Source organism: Patagioenas fasciata, chromosome 15, assembly GCF_037038585.1.
Source record: "Patagioenas fasciata isolate bPatFas1 chromosome 15, bPatFas1.hap1, whole genome shotgun sequence".
Taxonomy (NCBI): Eukaryota; Metazoa; Chordata; class Aves; order Columbiformes; family Columbidae; genus Patagioenas; species Patagioenas fasciata.
The window spans coordinates 17539769-17560141 of record NC_092534.1 but is presented as its reverse complement, the minus strand read 5'-3'; the positions used below and the strand labels follow the sequence as shown (position 1 = coordinate 17560141).

The 20373-nt window shown below is 47.0% G+C and overlaps 1 protein-coding gene across 6 annotated transcripts; it reads right to left on the bottom strand.

Annotated features, from left to right (window-relative positions):
- Positions 1–1983: 1983 nt before the first annotated feature.
- On the bottom strand, positions 1984–20284 carry USP42 (ubiquitin specific peptidase 42). Of its 6 annotated transcripts, none has more exons than XM_065850369.2 (18): positions 20128–20283; positions 16367–16604; positions 15403–15603; positions 14106–14216; positions 13846–13948; positions 13612–13679; positions 13378–13448; positions 12756–12838; positions 11431–11542; positions 10896–11036; positions 10607–10707; positions 10007–10145; positions 8623–9357; positions 8166–8254; positions 6054–7526; positions 5327–5598; positions 4763–4845; positions 1984–3470 (listed from the first exon to the last, which is right to left on the bottom strand). In XM_065850369.2, exons 2-18 carry the CDS (start codon positions 16593–16595, stop codon positions 3351–3353), a joined length of 4131 nt encoding a protein of 1376 aa, XP_065706441.2. In that variant the 5' UTR covers positions 16596–16604; positions 20128–20283; the 3' UTR covers positions 1984–3350. The 6 variants fall into 6 exon arrangements, with proteins under 6 accessions (XP_065706441.2, XP_071671197.1, XP_071671199.1 ...); XM_071815096.1 differs by lacking the exon at positions 20128–20283 and adding an exon at positions 19370–19508; XM_071815098.1 differs by lacking the exon at positions 20128–20283 and adding an exon at positions 19284–19343.
- Positions 20285–20373: the final 89 nt, after the last annotated feature.

The window sequence follows — 20373 nt, the reverse complement described above, 5'->3', positions numbered from 1 at the left end:
ATATCTATTTACCAAAGCTAATGGAATAGCATTCTTGTGTGTGATAATGTTTGATTTCAAATGTTCTTTGTAAACAGTATTAACAGGGAGTGAAACTGGCCCAAAATTTCCACTGGCCATCAGGCCAGTAAAACAAAGTGGCTTGTGAAAATTTTGGCCAAATCAGGTACTGTCCATGAGGGAGAAGAAAAATCTCTCGACCTTTCCCTTTTCTGTTGGGCTTCAAGCCCAGGGGTGGCTGCCAGGACCGGCGGAGCCCATTGCGGGGGCCGTGCCGGGGCCGGCGGGAGCAGACGCGTCCCTTCCTCGCACTGGCGCGTGCGGTGCTGCGGCTCTGTGCACCGCGGCTCTGTGCACCGCGGCTCCGTGCGGTGCGGCGGCTCCGTGCGGTGCGGCTCTGTGCACCGCGGCTCTGTGTGGTGCGGCAGCTCTGTGCGGTGCGGCTCTATGCGGTGCGGCGGCTCTGCGCCGTGCGGCTCTGCGCCGTGCGGCTCTGCGCGGTGCGGCGGCTCTGTGCCGTGCGGCGGCTCTGTGCCGTGCGGCGGCTCTGTGCCGTGCGGCGGCTCTGCGCGGTGCGGCTCTGCGCGGTGCGGCTCTGCGCGGTGCGGCGGCTCTGTGCCGTGCGGCTCTGTGCCGTGCGGCGGCTCTGCGCGGTGAGGCTCTGCGCGGTGCGGCGGCTCTGTGCGGTGCAGCTCTGCGCGGTGCGGCGGCTCTGTGCGGTGCGGCTCTGCGCGGTGCTGCGGCTCTGCGCGGTGCGGCTCTGCGCGGTGCGGCTCTGCGCGGTGCGGCTCTGTGCGGTGCTGCGGCTCTGCGCGGTGCGGCTCTGCGCGGTGCGGCTCTGCGCGGTGCGGCGGCTCTGCGCGGTGCGGCTCTGCGCAGTGCGCGGTGCTGTCGCAGCCGCTCGGCCGCCGTCAGCCGCGGTGCCACCGCGAGCCGGGGGAGCCGTGCGGAGCGCGGGAGCTCAGCTGGGCTGACAAACTTTGCAGTATTCTGACAAAACAGGCTCTGCTTCATTAAACATCCTGAACGGCTTTAAACTGGTACAAAACTGAACCTTTGTAAACTGAGCAGCATTTATAATGCTTCATATATATAAAAACTGCATATTTTTAAGATTTATTACATATCTATGTAGATATGCTTGCTGGAAAAGCTCGGTCTGTTGTAGACCAAATGCTACAAATTAAGACTTGTGGCTTACCAGTTTCATTTCTATATTTTCTTGGAAAATGTTTCTAGCTAGAGTTTAAATACAGACTGTAAATACTGTACAGATATGTACTGATATAAGTATTACTTGGTGTACACAAGTGATTTGCATGACAAATACTCTGTATCAATCATTGTTAAAAATGTGATGTTCTATGTAAATCCACTGCAATATTAATGTTTTCATTTATCATTAAGACCTGTTACTTAAGTCTGGAGATTTTCTCAAAAATAAAGTGTGAAACGGCACTGCTGTGTAGTAGCTCCTCATTTACCAAGAACACGTGGGAGGCAGTGTGTTGTTTTTGAGATGAAGGTTCCATTTTGCAGCACGTGTTATAATTAATTACTCTTTCTCACCCCGTCCAACTGTCGGGTTACAGAGAGAACCTTCAGCTGCGGGGCAGGTTGTGTCGGGAGCGCGTGCTGCGCTCCGAGCGTCACCGCCTGGGAGCTGGGCTCCCTGGGGAGCCACGCTCAGCCACGGAGGTTTTCAGGTCCGTGAGTTTCAGTCGAAGGTGAGGTGGGAGAAGTCAGGTCTCTGCTCCTCAGGTGGGTTAATCAGACCTCCCCCAATCGGCAGCGGCTGCCGGAGCCGCGGTCCCGCTCTGCTGAGCCCGTCCCTGCGGGGCCCGTCCCTGCGGGACCCCGGCCGCCGCGCGCCCCAGCTCCTTTTCCACGCTTGCGCCGTTACTGGTCAGACAAAGACAAGAGACACCGAGTCCTGGAGCCGGAGGACAAAGGAGGAAAAAAAAGCCAGATACAGGAAAGGTATGTGGTTTCTTTGTCATGTTACTTTATGTAACTTCACATAACCGTTGCCATAGGAACATTATGCAGGGTACACTTATGGTTTGGCTTTATGATGTTCTCCATGTACCAAAATATTACTTTAAGTATTTAGTACAACATTAACCTTGCTCCTTTCTTTCTTTAGTGTCACACACACAGTAAAAAGCTACTGCTGAGCTTCCAGCCTGGTGCCGGGTTTTGGAAGCGTTTAACTCCAAAGGAGAAAGCCTTCTGCATTCTTGTCTAGGCAGCTGGAGTCCGAGTTACTGATCCTCGCGTCACAGCGACAGCATCTTCTCACCTACCACCGAAAGGAAGATCTGAGCTCCTGAGCATCACACACTCTGAAAGCTGTCAATGCACATGACATATTGCATGTTAAATAACTCAAGTAAACTCAAGTAAAAAATCCATTTTAACTTTGCTGTATTTATATACTATATAAATTTTACATGCTATATATTTACAGTGGGGCAAGTGCTTTTTTTAAAAAAACAAAGATCAAACTTTAGACATCTCTGAACAACACAGCTTGTATAAACCAGACAGATTATTCAGATGAACTGTATTTAATACAGGTTCCCCACTCATCTCCTGATGCAGGACCAGTGAATAATAAGTGCATCACAGTTTGATAGCATTTAATAATAAAAATAAAAATCACAGTATGAATTCGTCTGTAACTAGACACTTCAGAGACGAAACGGACAACCGAGACTTCAGACAAGTGACAGTATATTAAGAAAATGTAATAAAAACATATGGAAGAGTATACAAAGTCTTGAGAGATACATTCAGAACTGCATATTCGTTGTTTCACAATGTTGAAAACCAGACGCTTTTCTTCAGATCTTGAATATAACTCAAATGTGAAGTGAATTAGTTTCTAGTGTCAGACATCACAGAAAAAAGATGAAGCTCTTGCAAAACTCTAGTTATTGGAGAGCTCGTGAAATTTTAAATAAGTCTTTAAATTAAATATACAGACTGCCAGTTGCAACTTTTATAGTTCCTGGTCGCTCGTGCACCAGATGTCTAACTTGGAGTAACGTTACATGAATAACATAAAGTCAACCTGAGTCTGTAATTAAGCAGCATTTGAGATGGTCTATTCCAGGGCATTGTCTCACGTCAGTGAGATGTTTGTGTGGTAATTTACAATGTTCAGCAGTTGTAAAAAGTTTCCACCCTTTTGGATTAGAAGTATATTTTAAAAAAGAAAGTCTCAAGTTAAAAACTAAAAAAAAGTTCTTCCATGGTAAAATTCTGTACAGAAATGTTAAGCACCACTTATGACTGGATTTTGTCTTGATGGTAACTGTTTTGATAACGGATGTAAGGTTTGATGGTCAGTATTGGTAATGCTGGGTTTGATGGTAGAAGGCGGTTGGTTTCGGTGGCAGAGGGTTGCTGGGCTTGGTGGTCGGTGCGGCTGGAGCAGTGAAGGTTTCCATCAGCGAGCTCCGCACCTGCAAGACAAAGCAAGCGCCGTCACTCGTGTCCCCCGAGCGGCACGGAGCACAGACCGGGGTTCGGGCTCCGCGGGACCCCGCCTTTAAACCGGCCCCGGCTGGGTTCTGGACAGAGCCACCTGCTTCAACAGCAAACGGACCTTCGCCAAGTTAAACCGAGCTGAGGTCCGGCCTGGACAGCATCCCCGGTTTCCTCACAGTCGTGCGGTCAGACTGACCAAACCTCACCCACAACACCAGGAACGCGCTGGAGAGCACGTGGAGGAAGGTGGGAAATCAACTGCTCTCAGCTGCTGCCTCTCCCTCCTGTCTGCCCCTTTCTGAAATCACGCTGTCACTAAGCCGTGTTCAACCTTCCTAAATTGTTCAAAGTAACACGGGCCCTGGTGTTAGCACAAGCTAACAATTCCTTCTCAGTTTTACTAAGCTGGCTCCAGCTCTTTGAGGGCGGTATCTTGAGATCAGATTCCGTCCTTCAGAAGAGCCTTCCCGAGACCGTTTTTTACAAAAAGAGGGACCTTCCAGGAGATGAAGCTCATTAACACCCACGAACCTCGCCAGATATTAAAGTTCTCAAGACCTGAAGGAGCCGCGTTCCAGCACACCTGGGGGGGCCGGCGTTGCATTAATGGCCGGTGGTCGGAGGCCCGTCCTGTGCCGCGGGTGCCCGACCTGTGTTGCGGGTGCAGGACAAGACCGCGGCCTCCTGACCCAAAACAGCCACCTTTGGCGCCTGCTGGCCAGAGAAGGCGAACCCAGGCCGTGCTGGAGCAGCTGCATCTCCGCCCAGTTCCTGATGGGCCGGTTACACCAGGAACTCTCAGGGCATTAAGGGTTTTGACATCAGTATCATGAAGAAGTCTGTTCTTAGACAAAGAGTCTCTGAAAGACCTCAGTTCAGTCCTTTTGCGGCCCACGTTGTCAAATTTGATTTTAGATGTTGAATTTGTTGCAGTGTGCAATCTTCTTCATTGCATAACTCTAAAGCTAATTAATTTATACCATATTATCTACTAAGAGCCCAAGTCCGGACCATGACAAGCAACAGCAGAGATTTCAGTGTAAATTCAGTCAGGAACTCAAATTTGTATTTAGGTTTTTTTTCTAGGAGGCAATAAACTGACTTTTTTAATATTAAAAATGGGGAAGAATGGTTTCATCAGTCCGCTTATCTGTATTTTTAAGCCTACACTAACAGAAAGACAAACAAACACCAAACCAAACCCAACACAAACCACAACAATGGAAAACAAAAGCCCAGGTAAGTGAAAGAGCAGAGTTTAACGTACTCTCCAGGTGTTACATTGCGAAGCGCTGTCTGCAGGGTCAACGGCCGCGAGTTCGGCGTGCTCGGGAGAGGGCAGAGCTGCGTCTGGAAAACAGTGTTTCAGTGCAGGCACCGCTGCTGTTCCTCTGAGTGACCCTGGTTCTGCACGAACAGCCGCACACGGCGCTTTAGCCGAGCGGGCTCCTCGGGCCCCGTGCGGCCGCTGAGCCCCCGTGCGGCCGCCGAGCCCCCGTGCGGCCGCCGAGCCCCCGCGCACCGATTCCCTGGGGAAGCAGCTGCCCGGGCTGGCTGGACCGAGCGCCCTCAGGCACCCTGCAGCTCTCCCGCTTGTTTGCCACTTCACCACCAGATCGAATTAAAGTTACTTGCCCTTCACCCCCTTTGCGGTTCTATTTCAGACTCCCTGCTTAGCAGTGAGTTAAAAATGGAGAAAAAAAAAACCCTAGCTACTTTTTTTGAACTATTGATGCAGACTGTTCAGAAGCCACGAGATAAGCAGAGCGTTAGCCTCACAAGCATGTGAAGCTGTTTCACCTAACTGTATGTGATGGAAGCGGCCCCTTACCTGTGCCGGCCCCGGTGGCCGGGAGGGCGCTGCGGCGCGGGCCGGCCCCCGCGCAGGGCTGCTTGCTGCCCTGGGTCCTGTATTGCTCACAGAAATAATCGCCCGGAGGACAGGAGTCTTCCTTCTTCTCCCGGGTTTTCTTCTGGAAGTGAGGATCTAAATATTCCAAGTAGCCTTTCAGTTTCCTGATGTGTTTCTTCTTTTTCTTCTTTTTCTTGTGTTTGTGATTGTCATTGTCAAAGCGGAGCACAGAGAAATCCAGATCATAGAGTCTGAGGGAGACATGCAAGTTAAAAACAGAAAAACAGATGTAGCACTTGGTGCACATAGGAAAGGTTATTTATTTTACCAGGGGTGAGGACCTGCAGCATGTCAGCTATTTTGTGGTGGTTTCTGCACTTCAGCTGCAGCAAATGTAAGACCTCAGACTGAAGGACAACGGGGCCCGGTTTGTACCCAAATTATTAACAGGAGCTACTTGTGGAATATGTGGGATTACAAGAAGTTGCTGTAGCCCCGTGAGGCCGGCGTGCAGATGTGACTCTAACTACGCGCCCCAGAGCGAGTGCTCTAACACAATTCAGCAATCTTTCCTGTCTTCACTCGACTCACCTAATGACAGTGTGCAACAGAATTAACTTAGAAACAATGGAAACAGGGCAGGCACGAGAAACACCCAGAAAAGAATTAGGAAAAAACTGCTGGTTATGCCAGGATCCTTGCTTACTTGTAATCCTTCTCTCGATGTTTATCTTTGGACTTCTTTTTCTTCTTGACCTTCTTGTATTTTTTCATTCTTTGGTCATCTACCTTGCGGCATTTCCTCTCGGGTTCGCTCCCGCTGCCCTCCCCGTGGCTGCACCGTCTCTTGCCGGTCCTTGGTTTCTCGTTCTCGCGGGAGAGGTCCTGGGGGGTGGGCGCGCGCCTCTCACCGGGGCGCTTCTGGGGCTGCGGGGGTCCTGAGCCGTGGTGCGGGTTGGCGCGGTGGCCGCCGCCGTGGGGGCCGTCGTCCCCTCGGGCCGGCGCGCCGTGCGCCCAGCGGCCCCTGCCGTGGTGGTCCTTGTGCGGCCGGCTGCCGTACGCCTGACCCGGCTTCTCAAAGTCCTTGTCGCAGTAAGAGGACTTTCTCTCTCTACCGTCTCTTGCTCCATGAGAGGAATAATAATCATTGTAGTATCTGCATTTTTCCCATCTCCGAGGCTGGTCTTGGTAGTATCTCTCTCTGCTCCAAGTTCTCTCTCCTTTGGAATAATAATACCTATTCCTCTCTTGTTCTGTTCTTTCTCTGCTTCGGGATCTATAACGAGAATATTTTCCTGAGCTTTTGCCATTATTTGGACTGTTTCTTTCGTTATGGGAAGATCTGTACTTGCTCTCATTGCAATACTCCTGCTTGTGACGGTTTTGCCTGTTTGTTTCCACGCTGCGAGAGCACCTCCTCTTGTGGGAATGGTCATCTGCTTTGCCTCGGGTTTGCTTCTCCTTCTCCCTCTCCTCGGTGTCCGAGTACTCTCTCTTCTTTCGGTAGTGCTCTTTGTCAGTTTTTTTAGAGTCATATATCTTTTTCTTATACTTCTTCCTATGTTTATCTTCTTCACATTTTTTATTACCCAGTCCCTCGTTTTCTCTAGAAAACTGACTCTCCAAAACTTTATCGAGCTTCGTAATGGAGGAGTCATTGACAGGTGGTACCTCCACATAGTTATTAGAAATGTCCTTTGTGTCTTGGCATTTTTCTGTAATATCTAGAGATGCAAGTTTTTTAGAACTACATTCAATGTCAGACTTGATAGAGGAAGTTTGCCCTAATTTCTCTTCGCTCTCAGGAGACCCCTTGATGTACAAGGGATTTTCTTTTGAAAGGAGCTCAGGTTCTTTTGATCGTCTTGGTTTGTCTTTGTCTCGACTGTCTCCAGACTCGCACTGACCAAGGAATTCATCTGCTGCATCCACGGATTTTTTTCTAACCTTGTGTTGACCGTTGACGTTGGGATGCGCACTGTCAGCTCGCGCTATGATACCTTCAGGAACATCTTCTTTGGCAGCAGTGGTGTCAGAGTTTGGTTGAGTAAGAAGATTCTCAACCTCAGGCCTAAAGGCAGAAGGAACTTTCCTGTTTTCTTCATAGGAAAACAGTGCTTCCATGACTACAGTTTCCATAAGGGCATCATTCTCAGAAGACTTCAGAGGTCCAGGAACACTGCACAAAATAAAAACACGTTTTTCACTTGAAAAAGTCCATCTGAAAGATGAATGTTAGGAGTAAAATCCCCTTACGTAAAAAAATTGGTGGCTATTGGAAAACCCTGAAAGACACTCCCTTTAGAACCCTACATCTTCCTCAGCTCCTAGAGAATGTGGGGTTTTTGATCGTGATTCTGCAAGTACTGCATTAAAAAACCCCCACAAACGTATCTGGCTCCCTCCACCTGCTGTTCTGAATCACATCAATACCAGCGCCGCTGTACCTGCTCCCCCAGCCAGAAAAAAGGGCACACAGAGACTTCCCTCTCCCTAAAATGGGAAAGCAGATGGTGGGAATTTATATTCACACATCCTAAGATGGAAAAAAAAAGGGAAAGACGGATAGAAAAAGTATTACAGACAACCAGAAGAAAAAGAGAACGTTCTATAAAGAAACAGGAGCTCTCCAGGAGGCATCCACCTGCATTTAATATCAGGATAATATATGCTCAGTGCTGACGTTTGCAACACTAGATGTACAGTGTGGAATTCTCTGGACTGACTTAAATATCTTTCCCTGAACTAGTATTATTAGACAGGTAAAACGATCATAAACTCGAATGGGATCTTGTTTTAAGCAGAGTACTCCATTTACCTTGTTTCTTCTGACAAGTTGTTCAGCTGGCTATAGGTAAGTGATTCTAAGATTATGTCTTGAGGAACTGGTGACAGAGCTACCGGCATCTACAATTAAAGTGCACAAGTTAACAGACAGAAAAAAATATTAGTTTTAGTACAAAACTACTGTTTGCAAAATTCCTACATTAGGTGTAGATCCCTTTGAGTTACAGGCGCTATCCCCGCTTTACACAGCATCCCGCTCACCCCAGCCCAAGTACATTTACGAAACGTGTGAAGTGTTATCTCAGCTGAGCTTCTCTTAAGCTGGCACGTTCTCATATGTCAGCTCAGCTCTGCAAATTCCAATGGGATAATAGGACAAAGTGTTACGATGAAACTTGTGCTGTGCGTTTTCTTGGTATTTCACATGAACTGGGAACATTACAATGTGCCTGAATACCAAATAAATCATAGGTGGGAAATTCACTCACTGTTTCAAGCAGTCCATTTGTTTTAGAGAAAAAAATCTCCGAAGGTTTAACAGGTGGGACTTGGCAAGTTGAATCATTAAGTTTCAGTCCATTTTCTTTAGATTCCTTATCTAAACTAATAGCACCATTTACTGAATCATTTTTTGGCAGATCTTGTGGGCATCTTTCTTCTTCGGTGTTGGGACAGGAAGAATGGGAATTCTGCAATGTACGGACCACCTTTCCGATCAAAAGTCCATTAGAAGATATTAGGCTGCAATTCCTTTTGAACAAGCCCTTCGAGTCCTCGGGTTTTCCCGAGGGTTCTGCGCTGTACAGGACGGCGTTGTCCGAGCCCAGACTGGGATTTCCGTTCACTGTTGGCTCCACAAACATTTCATCGGGAACTTCTGGCTTGGAAACGTTAGTAGCAGCTGACACAGTAGATGCGTTTGAGGTAGACTCGGCTGCGGAGGAATTTGTGATGGTGGCAGAAGGAGCAGGCTTGCTGGGATCCTCGTCCTCCGCGGCGCCGCTGAGACAGGCGGGCTGTGACACGGTCTGACGCGCGGGCAGCTTGTTGTGAATACTGATCGTGATCTTCTGGCTTTTTGAGGGGTCGGCCAAGGAGGGCCGGGTGATGGCCCAGCTCTGCGCGCAGGCCGTGGGCGGAGCGGACGACGGCCTCTTCAGCGTGACCCCCACGGGATTCGGATCCTCCTTCAGGGGTCCGTTCCCGTTTAAACGATTTGAATTCTGTATTTAGAAAGAGATCTCAAGATGGATATGTGCAAACGCACAGCACTTGAAGTTTAAAAACACGAAATTCTCCTACTAAATATTTCTGCAAATTGCCACAACACCTAAGAAAACACTGCCCTTTAAATACAAATGTGAGTCCAGCAAGCGTGCTTAACTCCTGCTTTCGCTTTACTGCATATTGGTGTCAGATGAGCATAACTTTTAAAACCCACTCAAGTTAACATTGACTAAAGCTATTCTCAAACACGTTTATTTTCCCCTTTAAACATTCCGTGGAAACACTGGAATAATTGTTCTGGTGTGCAGGAACAAGACAATTTGTTTTCACTGTCTCAGCTACAGTTACACTGATTGGGGAGATTTTTTTTTTAATTATTTAAGCATTAGTAGGCTCCTTAAATTGTCTCAAAAGCGTGGTGCTCAGTACGTCAGAAAGCTGAACTGGAAGCACAAAAGCGAAGTAGCATGGCTGCACAATTTAGGATTAGCCACTGCAGGAATACTCCGGCTCGCACAGGGGCCGCAGAAAAGCTGCAGCGTGGGAGGGAAAATAAAACTCGGATGCTAGAAAATAACAAAAACCCCACACCAAACCCAAAACCCACTATCAATTTGGCGCCACTATCCGACACCCTCAAATTACCTTAATCATATGAGGAGGAAGCCGTGGTCCCATAAATCCGGCCTGTTTGGTGTTAGCCCCCCGCTGACCAAGGAAGGGACGGGGATAAGACGGAGCGGGTAAATAAAACGCGCGTTCTCCGAGGGTCAGATCGTAGCGCCTGGGAAAAGAGCAGTGGCCTTAATCTGGAGTTTTTCTTTCAGCCTATTCGCGGATTAAACCTCATCCTATAATTTTATAGGAACAGTTTATAAGACACAGAAGGCACATAAGGAAGACTTAACTAAGACTACAAACTGAAAACTAGATAATGGTCTTCCTACAGTGACTATCCTTTCCAGAGCAACAACTCATCCCTACACCATCCATGGCCTGAACTCCTCCTCTTTTCTAAACCAGCCAGCTACAGAGAGCACATACATAGCAATTCACACAAGTGCAGCAGTTTAAGGCCCAGCAATGGAAGATAATAAACGACATGGTGAATTTCAGGTTAGACAGAACCGAGTTATAGAAATAGCAATCTTTTCCTAGGATGGGAAGAAAAACACTTGAAAATGAGACAAATATCAGTAACAGAAGAGTAAACATATTCTGAACACATTTAGTTTTTCTTATTACCTGATATAAAAAAGTACATAAGCTTGCTGAGTGAGAACTGTTTTGATATCAGAAAGTTCTACTGTTGCGTCATTCATTCTGTACCAAAGTCCATTACCAGCCTGCAAATAAAGACAATTATATCTTTACAGGAATTGCATGTTTTCCAAATGACATCACACATAGAACGCTACAGAACAAAACAAATCATACAGCGCAAGCTTTTCCCCTAAAAACGGCAGCAACCAGTGAGATTTTAATTTCCTGGTCAGCACAGATCCTCCCCGTCAGAAATCACGCTGGTATCTACCTTTATGAAACACAGATAGTGTCCGGCATTGCAGTTGAAGCCACTGTGTACAAGAACTGCATATAACGCATAGATGAGTGGTTCTCCTATTGATTGGGACATATATGCTCGAAGATCCAAATATTCAGGATATTTTACATCCTAAAGAGAAACCAAGAAGATGCAAAAATTATCCTGAAATACTTCATAGGATGAGAAAAACACTTCTAAAAACACGGACTAGGATTATATGAATATGTATTTTTTCATTTAAAAATACTATTCTCAGAAACGACATTTAATAATTTAAACCGCAGAGAACTGTTTTCTACAGAATTAGCTCCTAACGAGCAAGGCATACTCTTACGGTCACCCAGCAACTTTACCATTACTAAAAAAGAAAGAAGCAGCCATAGGTGCTATATTGACTCTTCTTCAACTCTAGTTATTGGTCTATAGTTACTGCCCACAAACATTAACAACTTTAAATGAGTGTTCATCTTTTGGAAATCTCCCATTCCGAGATGACAATGTTACATGACAGCTGTAAACGTACCTTGTTGATCTTTCCACCTGTAAAATTTGCAAATCTTTTCAGTGATATTGTGAGAACGTTGGAAGAACGATGTATCGTGTACCTCTTTGACGCCGGAACCATCTTTTTACACCTTAAAAACAAGCATAGACAAATGTTTAACAGCAGATTCTGTCCCCCCCAAAAAAAGTCAAACAAACTTTAATCTCTCACAGGTGCTTATGCTATTTGAATGATATTTACTTGCATCATATGTTTTTTCTTTTCATAAATCCATACACTGCATTTCAGGTTTGCTAACAGAGAGATGATAGCAGGATATAAGAGGACAGCTCTACACAACAAAGAATGAAGGGTTTAGAACGTTATCTTTTGCTGGCCAAACCAATGCCTGAACATGTATCTTTGTTGCGCCAAAAGATGAGGCTGCTCGACAACCTGGTGCCAAGCAGGACCAGGACTCTGGAGCACACGGGGAGAGCAGGGCAAGGTGCCAGGTCTCGGTACACCAGAGGGGCGATTTGAACTCGTTCTGGACACGTTCTTCCAGTTTTCTGCTGAAATGCAAATGTTACATGTGGGACAAGAGAGCCCCGGTCTGCAGGACTAGAACTGCAAATCGTTTCCAAAATGGATAATATAGCAAGGAAAAATGCCAATGGAAGGCAACAGTCATTCTGCATGAGGAAGACATTGGACAGTGGTAAATCTTCGTGTTCTGATCATGTTTGATCAGCATACAGGACATCTGAACTCCATCTGCTTTCACCAAGCACAGGCTCGGTTTACGGTGGCTCATTTCAGACAACTGTAGCCCACAGGTTCCACAGCTCAAGAGCTGCACGAGGCACTGTTCGACGAGCCAGCGGGAGCTGCTGATGTTAATTACCACGGAGCCTGTGCACGGTCGCCGAGACCCAACCCCGCGTTGTTCCCCCGTCAGGAAGCCGCCGCCTCCCGCCCCAACGCCTTGTCCAGCGCTCGCCGCGCCCCCAGCCACGTCCGACCGCGGCCACGCGAACGCTGCCCGCGCAGATTCGCTCTCGGGAAGGCTGACCAGCCCCAGCGTGGACAACACTCGGAACAGAAGTCTAATGTGAGCTAATGGCCACAACGCTTACATTCCCGAACACTCAAACAGAAACACTAAAACTACTCTCCCACAAACAAATGTATTATTTCCCAAGCTTTGAATTATTTCAGTGTATTAGCTGTATAAACAAAACTAAATGAAAGAACAGAGACTTGTGTCTCATCTTATTTCTAAACAAAGTCAAAAGATAACTTATGATCTAAGCCATGCAACACAATATCTTGTATTAAGATGGAATTAGAGATCATCTTACTTGCTGCACTTATAACTATTTTCACCATCCAATTGTTCCGGTTTCACAAACTGTTCTAGCGCTCGTGTGACAGACGTAACTGCCTGCGTGATGAGAAAGGAGAGCACAAGGTCACTGAAATGCAAACTTTTGAGCACTTACTAGTAGTTTAGGAGAAAACCTTGCTAGTTCATACTTACGTGACCTGCTGTGAACCAGCAATTACTATGAAGGAGGCAGAAACGGAAAACACTGAACATTTCCCTCATTTGAAAATTATTCTACTCCGAATTAATAAATTTTGCAATACCACAGACAGCATCTGCGGTATGCTTTGGCATCAGTAATGAGAACAATCAAACCCACCAGTCTAACAACAGATGTATATTGAAGTAGAATAATCAAGAAAAATGACAGTATGGTTGTTTGTGTAGATATAATTATTATTTTTCCAGCTTAAATCCAATGCAAACATGGAGACCATTTACAAGGCTTCCACAAAAGAACAATGTGAAATCCACTCTCACCCACCACCAGCCTCCTTTGTTTTAACAGTATATGCTCTCCAGCAAAATGAGCTTATTTTAGAAAGCTCTACAAGTCTCTGGACATCTCGACCCACATTCACAAACGTCTTTCTTACCTTTATATCCAAAGTAATATCGAGGAATGGCTCGTACGTATCTGAAACTGCTTTGCAGTTCAAGCACTTCACTGGAATCAAAATACAAATGCTTAACAATATGCAAAGGAGACTAAATGTGCAAATTTAAATTATTAATATGTATTACTTTAGTCAAACTACAAACTCCTTTACTACAGACAGACAAAAAGACATAGACGAGTTTCAAAGAACAGTAAGATTTTTAAAATGTACCTCGGGATCTTAGATATCCTCCAAATATTTGATAAATAAGTGTGGTGGCTTGAGAAGATCTGTCCAATCTGGAAATAAATTACAGTCACACCTCAGAAGATTGAAGGCACAGAGTTAACTCTTCAAACAGTTTTCTTTTTATAAAAACCAGGGACACAATTTTAACTTATGAGAGTAAATAAAGGAATAAAAAGGGGCTAGAGAACATGTTCAAGTTAATTTGTTTATGCTTACTTGTTGCTCCCATTCAAACAGGCTTTCTGCAAAGCATCAACAGTGAAGCATAAGAATTCATGTGCATCCTCTTGACTGCCAAAATGGAAATGTTTTCCTATTCCTAATAAATAAGAAAGTTATTATAGTTACCTCATAAAATGAAAAAAGCTTGTATTTCTAAACTCTCTCTTCTTTCAAGTATGAAAATCATTTACATGCAAAGAATTATTTGAATAATTAAAAAATACCAAAAATTAAAACTATCTGAAATGACTCACTTTTAAGGCCATTGATAACGGATGTAGGTTTGATGGCATTATTGGAGCAACACAGGACCTGATTAATGTGAGTTTCCATAGTGCACATCATACAAAAACCTTCTACGTGACCTGAGGAGCGAAAGAAAGCATCCCAGTTTAGTAAGCATACAGTGCCACCACAAACTCCCACGGTACAGGTACAATTCCGCTCCACACTACGTTCTCTCTCCTAAGGTGTCAGTATCCCAACGCTTCTGTGACATTTTATTAAGCAGAACTGTATAGAAGTGTCAATTAATTCTGTATTAAAGTGCATTTCCCTATGAGAAATGTAAGTAACTACTGCAATGTCATTTTTTTCGCAGTCTGACAGGAACGTGAACTCCACAGACTGCAGAATATATGAGGAAACAATATCGAGATTGATGATACAGCACTAAGAGCAAATGTGTGTTATTTTCAGCACGCTGCTGTTAGGTGAGCTGCACGACACAGAGCTAAGGATCCTCTGGGAGAACGGAAACATTAAAGTAACGTATGTATTAGTATTTCTGCCCTCCTTTTTGGAACAGGATTCTTAACTGATAATTTTTATATATGGCAAGAACACACGGTTAAATTTCTAGGAATAAATACTAAAATACCAGACTAGAAAGCACACAGGTGCCTTTGTAAAAATACATATAGATGGATTTGAAAAGAAGCTCCTAGGCTTAAATAAATTCAAATATAAAAATATAAATCAAAGAACACAAATTTAAGGGTTTAGAAGATAGAAAATCTATTTAGAATAAGATCAGCCTAAATTTTAATTAAGTCGCACACAAATTCCTATTTGAGTTTATAAAATATTAGCTCGTAGTGCTTTCTAGGGTGTTTTTTCCTAAGGGCTCACCAGCGAACACACCGTTTACCACAGTGCTCGCGCACTGCAGTACCTGGGCTGCCAACACCAAGAATCTGTGACGTCTACATCCTAAACTCTTCCGCCTTTCCACCAGCAGGAAACCCAAACGCCAAACGTTCTTCAAATGTCTTACTTTACGATGCACTTCATTATTCACATGAAGCAAGAAATGACCCTTTTTTGAAGTTTTACTATGGTGCATTAAATGAATAAACGCACTTTATATGCTATTCTGAGCCTCCTCTTAATATAATCACAGAATCATTTAGGTCGGAAAGACCTGTAAGATCATGATCAAAGCCAGCTTCTACAGACTAAAGAGGACGAGCAAGAGGGTTTTTTCGCAGCATGGCGGTCCCTTCCCGTTCAGAGCTGCCCGCAGACCAGGGCAAGGTGGGAAGCACTCACAGGACTGGGTGTGCTCCAGGGAAAGCATGTAATTGGCGAGAGGAGGCGTGTAGGTCAAACACTGCAGAGTGGAATTCAGGAAACACGTGTTGCCGAGATTCTGCAGCCCAACTCCGACACTCTGTGTTTGTTGCCAATCCATACAGATTTTCTCAGGTGGAAAAAGAATCCTTTGTGGCGGGGCAATTCCGTCATTAACAACTGCAAGAACATTACATTTTAAAAGACATGTATCGTTTTTGCTTTAAAAAAAGGATAATCAAAGAGTAGCATTCTGCAGGAGCACGCAGAAAGCCAGCTATACGCCAAGCCACAACACCACACAACGCTGCCACTCCAATTTGCGGGTAAACATACCGGTTTGGACAATAGTTTATTCAGCTTCTAACGCAAGACAAACTACCACTCTGATTGAAGAAGTTTTGCCAGGTTTCTTTCCATCTATAGTCTTTAGGCTGATTATCAATTCAATTTTTTTCCTCATTGCAACTTAAACCACAATCTTAACCTTGTAATTATACAGTAAGAAATACAAGAACTAAGACAGAAAAATAAGCAAGTAACTAGCACAGAAGGTAACCTTACAGCATCAGACCTCTTCCTGAGCAGTGTTACCATTCAAAGACTTGTGAATTATGGAAGCCTTGAATAGCAATGGTAAAATGTACTTTTCTCTGCAGAACAGAAAAAACCTGGATAAGTCTGTGTATCATAAAAAGCTCCCCATAATTGATTGGAAATAGATCAAAAGTAAGTTACAAATAGACTGTAAACAGAGAAAGCTAAAGTTTGCAACACCAGTCCCTTCAGTTGCCTTAGAGGATTCGTAAAATCGAAGTCCACTACTGAAATCTTCATTTGTGATAGTCCCATTTTATAGCACTGCAACGAATAAGAACTGCATTCTCTACTTCTGTTCCGCTTCGTTTTTAAGAAAAAGGGGGAGGACAGAAGAAGCACTTACCTAGATCTCTTTGGGCAAAAGGCTTAGACTTTTGAGATGATCTACAATAAATAGCACCTCCGGGTCCTTTGTCCACAGAGACTTTGTTTGGATCTTCTGCAGGTGGTACCCGGCCCAAATTTGCGGTGCGTGATGTCATTTTCTTAGTACGGGGTTTCTTAGATTTGTCAGACCGCCTCGATGACGATTTTTTAGATTTTGAAGATTTTGGCTTGTTAACTATGGTCATTGTTCATATCTGCAAGAGAGGCAAAAGTTCTGGTTGACAGAAGAACGTCAAGAACCGTTCCAGAAAGAAAAGGAGAGATCCTGTCTCTTAGCCCAAAGAAGTAACTTGAAAAACTAAAAAGTGGTAAGAATGACGATAAAACAAAACAACCACAAATCCACAAAACCAACCCGAAACTAAACACACAAAGTGGAATTTTCCATCAGAACTGTTATCAATATTCCTTTTTACTTCTGCAGAGCTGGTGACTGACGACATTTCTCACACTTTGACAGGGTTTTAACCGCCACAGTTATAAAGACCTTGTTTTGCTGCCTGTTTCAGGAGCTGTGAGCAGGGGCACATCCAGGTGCCGGCTGTTGGGATCCAGAAGGAGGGGATGGGACACAGCTCTGAGCAATCTTGGGAAGGGAGAGCAAGAAAACATTCATAAATTTACTTCCATCTGGGTTTATTCTGCCCCTCCAAGAAATACTTGTTTGGGTACAATTTTGGCAGCAGTACTTATGGTATTTTGCACCAATCACATTTATAGCTCTCATTATCAACCAAAAAGTTGAATCAGAAAGCATCTTTTTCAGTTCTACTTATGTAAAGTTGTACACTTTTCCCTGGCAAAACAACAGAGGAATGTAAGCTATAAAAAGGAAATGCTAAACATAAAAGAAAGCAAAACAAACCCTCAGCCCTCAAGGACAAATGCAATAACTGACATTAAGTCCTGTTTAAAATGCTGATGAGGTTTCAAGATGGTACCTCTTTAAATATGTGTAATTGTTTGTGCACAGTAAGCTGCCGAATGATCAATTATCAATTTCTATATGTAAATTTTTGCTACTATGTTACCATAGCACGTAGGGCCTTTTTAAGTTTAGGGAAACCATAAACTTAACTGAGGATTTAAAGCACCTTTGTTATACTGAAGTAACTGAGAGAACAAAGCATAAAGCAGTTTCAGATTTATGGCACAACTTGATTGCTATTGATAAAACTTAAGGTAGATTAAACAATGCACAGTAAATTAGAGAACTTCTAGTCTCACAAATGACAAATTACGTGCAAAGCCTTTTTCCCTTTAAATTTTCAATTTAAAATCCACTCTATACTGATTTTCCATTTCTGAGACGATAATACACAAAGCTGGAAAATTCCCCCATTTTACTGACAAATGAGGACATCTTTGTCCCTTTGGAAAACTACGACTGAGTTCAGGTAAGAGTCACTCTCCAGATTGCAGACACCAGTGGCATCTCCATTTCCCAAGTGAAAGGGAAATTTAAAGCATGTTTGCAGGGCAAAAAACCACAATCAAGACTGCGGTGAGCAGCAAACAGAAGAATATTATCACAAAAAATCTTGAGCATTATACAGTACCAGATCTCCAGCACCATACACGGCAAATATCACTGCCAGTAAGAATAAATCACATCTGCCACTTTTTCAAAATATGCCAATATTTGGACATAACATCTCTCTGACAAAGTAATACAAAAAGATATAAACACTGGTATTTTTTCCTCGCTCGTTCAACATACACACAAATTCTGCTCCGATACCGCTGCTGGACGTGGCTTTACGTTGCCATGTGTACTGAGCGCCGTGTCCCGGCGAGGATGTCACAAAAGACTTCTCACTGTGACGCTGAGAAGCTACTGCCCTTCCACTGGAGCTTTGCACCAGCGCTGTTTAGATTTTTTCAGCTATGACTCGGTCCTCAATATTTATATTTGGTCTCCACTTTGCACACAATAAATCACAGCTCAGAAGGACTTCATACGAGATCCCATTCACAAAACTGTGTTTAACCAGGAAGTAGTGATTATGCATTTGTCTCATTACAAAACAAACATTCTCAGCAGTGGCTGCAAAAAAACCCCAAACATACATGCACAAATATACCTACGCAGAAATAAGAAGCAACAGAAAAACTACTATGGCATAGATATGAAGACCAGGCATGTTTCCATCTCTGAGTTACAAACTACACTTCCACACCGCAACAAAAAACAAACCAAAACACAAAACTAAAGGAAATGCACACACGCTGCACTAGCTTTGCTTTCATTGAAAAAAACAACAAGCCGGGACACGCGAAATTAATCATCACTTTGCCCTTAATTGGAACCCAATTATGTACGTGAAGTACAGAATAACTTTACATATTCCTTGCCCCGGTGAGCGGCCGCTTCTCGGTGCAGGCGGTTCTGGCGGCGGCGCCGCGGGGGGAGCCGGCCCGGCACCTCACCTCGGTATCGCGTCCCGGTACCGCACCCCGGCACCGCGTCCCGGCACCTCACCCCCGGCCGCCCCGCGTTCCGCCGGGCTCCGCAGCGCCCTGCGTCCTTCAGCGCCGACTAACAGCCCTGTTTAAAATCAAACCGGCCGCCTCCGACGCCCTTTCATTACCAGCGCTGAGCGGGGAGCGCCAACTCGGTCACGCTCTGCTCTGCCTCTCTGAAGCGCTGTGGCTCCCGAGGAGGCTCCGGCAGCCCGCGGCGCCCGGCGGCTTTGGCGGGCGGGCACAGTCCGCCTGCACGCAACATGTCCGCGCTCGGGAGCGGTGAGAGCCCGAAGACACACACACACGGAACAAAACCGACTCCCACACGCAGGCGAGGGGGTCGGGAATCGGCTCCGAGGGCGCCCCCACTTCCTCGCGCCTCGCCCTTCTCCCGCCAACTCACACACCGACACAGCCCCGCGGGTGCCGGCCCAGCCGGGGCAGGCCTAGCGGCGCGCCGGGCCGCCTCAGCGCCCGCCCTCCGCATCTTCACCTTTCCGGGCCCGAGCCCGCGCCCGCGCCTTCCAGACCGTCCGGGGGCAGGTCCGCGACAGGCAGCGCCCAACGGCGACTCCGTGCCCATGGCAACGCGGCGGGGGGGGATTCGGCGCTGCGGGCGGGGGAAGGGGAGACGAATCGAACCCGGACCCTCCGAGCGGGAGGCGGCAGGCCCCGCGAGGAGCCGCCGCCTCGCCGAGCGCGGAACAACGCCGCTCCCACCGCGGGACGCGGGGCGATGGGAAGGCGGCCGCCCTCCCGCCGGCACCGGGACGCGGGGAAGCAACGCGCCGGCAGCAGGAGGAGGGAGCGGCAGGCGGGCGCCGGCGGGAACACGGCGCCTATAACGGAGGCGGCAGGCGCGGAGCGGTGGCATCGCACCGGGCACCGGCACCCCCGCCGCGCCGGGAGGGGGCCGGTCCCGCCGGCCCAGGGGGTGGCGGCGGCGGGGCTGGGTCCCTCCGCCGCGTGCTGGGGACGGCGCCCCGCCCCGCCCGGGGGTCCCACCCCCTCCGGCTGCCCGCCAGCCAGGAGGGCAGCGGCCGAGCGCCCGGCCGGCGCCCCGGCGGGGTGGGCAGGGCAGGGCTGGGCTGGGCTGAGCCGGCTGCTCCCGCCGGTCGCTTTCCCTTCCCTTCCCTTTCCCGGGCCGGCCCCTCCCCCCGGCCCATTGATTTCCAGGCAGGGAGGCGCACGCGGCGCTGCCGGCTGTGCCAGGCCGCCGCCAGGCCCGACCCTGCCCCCCAGCCCCGTTACCTGGCTCGGCCCCGCTTGACTCGGCGCTGCCGGGTCCCCCTCGCCGCAGCCCCCGCCTCAGCCCGGCCCGCTCCGCCTACTGTTACAGCCCGTCGGGGAACAATGACGTCCCTCCGCCGGCCTCTTGCATCCGGGGCCCGGCGCCGGCCGGGCAAGCGGGCGGGGGGAGGAAAGGAGGCGGCGGCGGCGGCGGGGGGGAGAAGCGAGCTCCTCCGGGTCACACGGGGACCAGCACCGCCCCTGTGC

What these genes read in the sequence shown, in the direction of transcription:
- USP42 (XM_065850369.2), bottom strand. Translation starts at nt 16,595, where the DNA reads ATGACCATAGTTAACAAGCCAAAATCTTCAAAATCTAAAAAATCGTCA. An exon ending in TGTTTGAATGGGAGCAACAA is followed by an intron (nt 13,680 to 13,845) that starts GTAAGCATAAAC and finishes ATTTATTTCCAG; the next exon opens with ATTGGACAGATCTTCTCAAG. An exon ending in CGCAATGTAACACCTGGAGA is followed by an intron (nt 3,471 to 4,762) that starts GTACGTTAAACT and finishes TTTGTCTTGCAG; the next exon opens with GTGCGGAGCTCGCTGATGGA.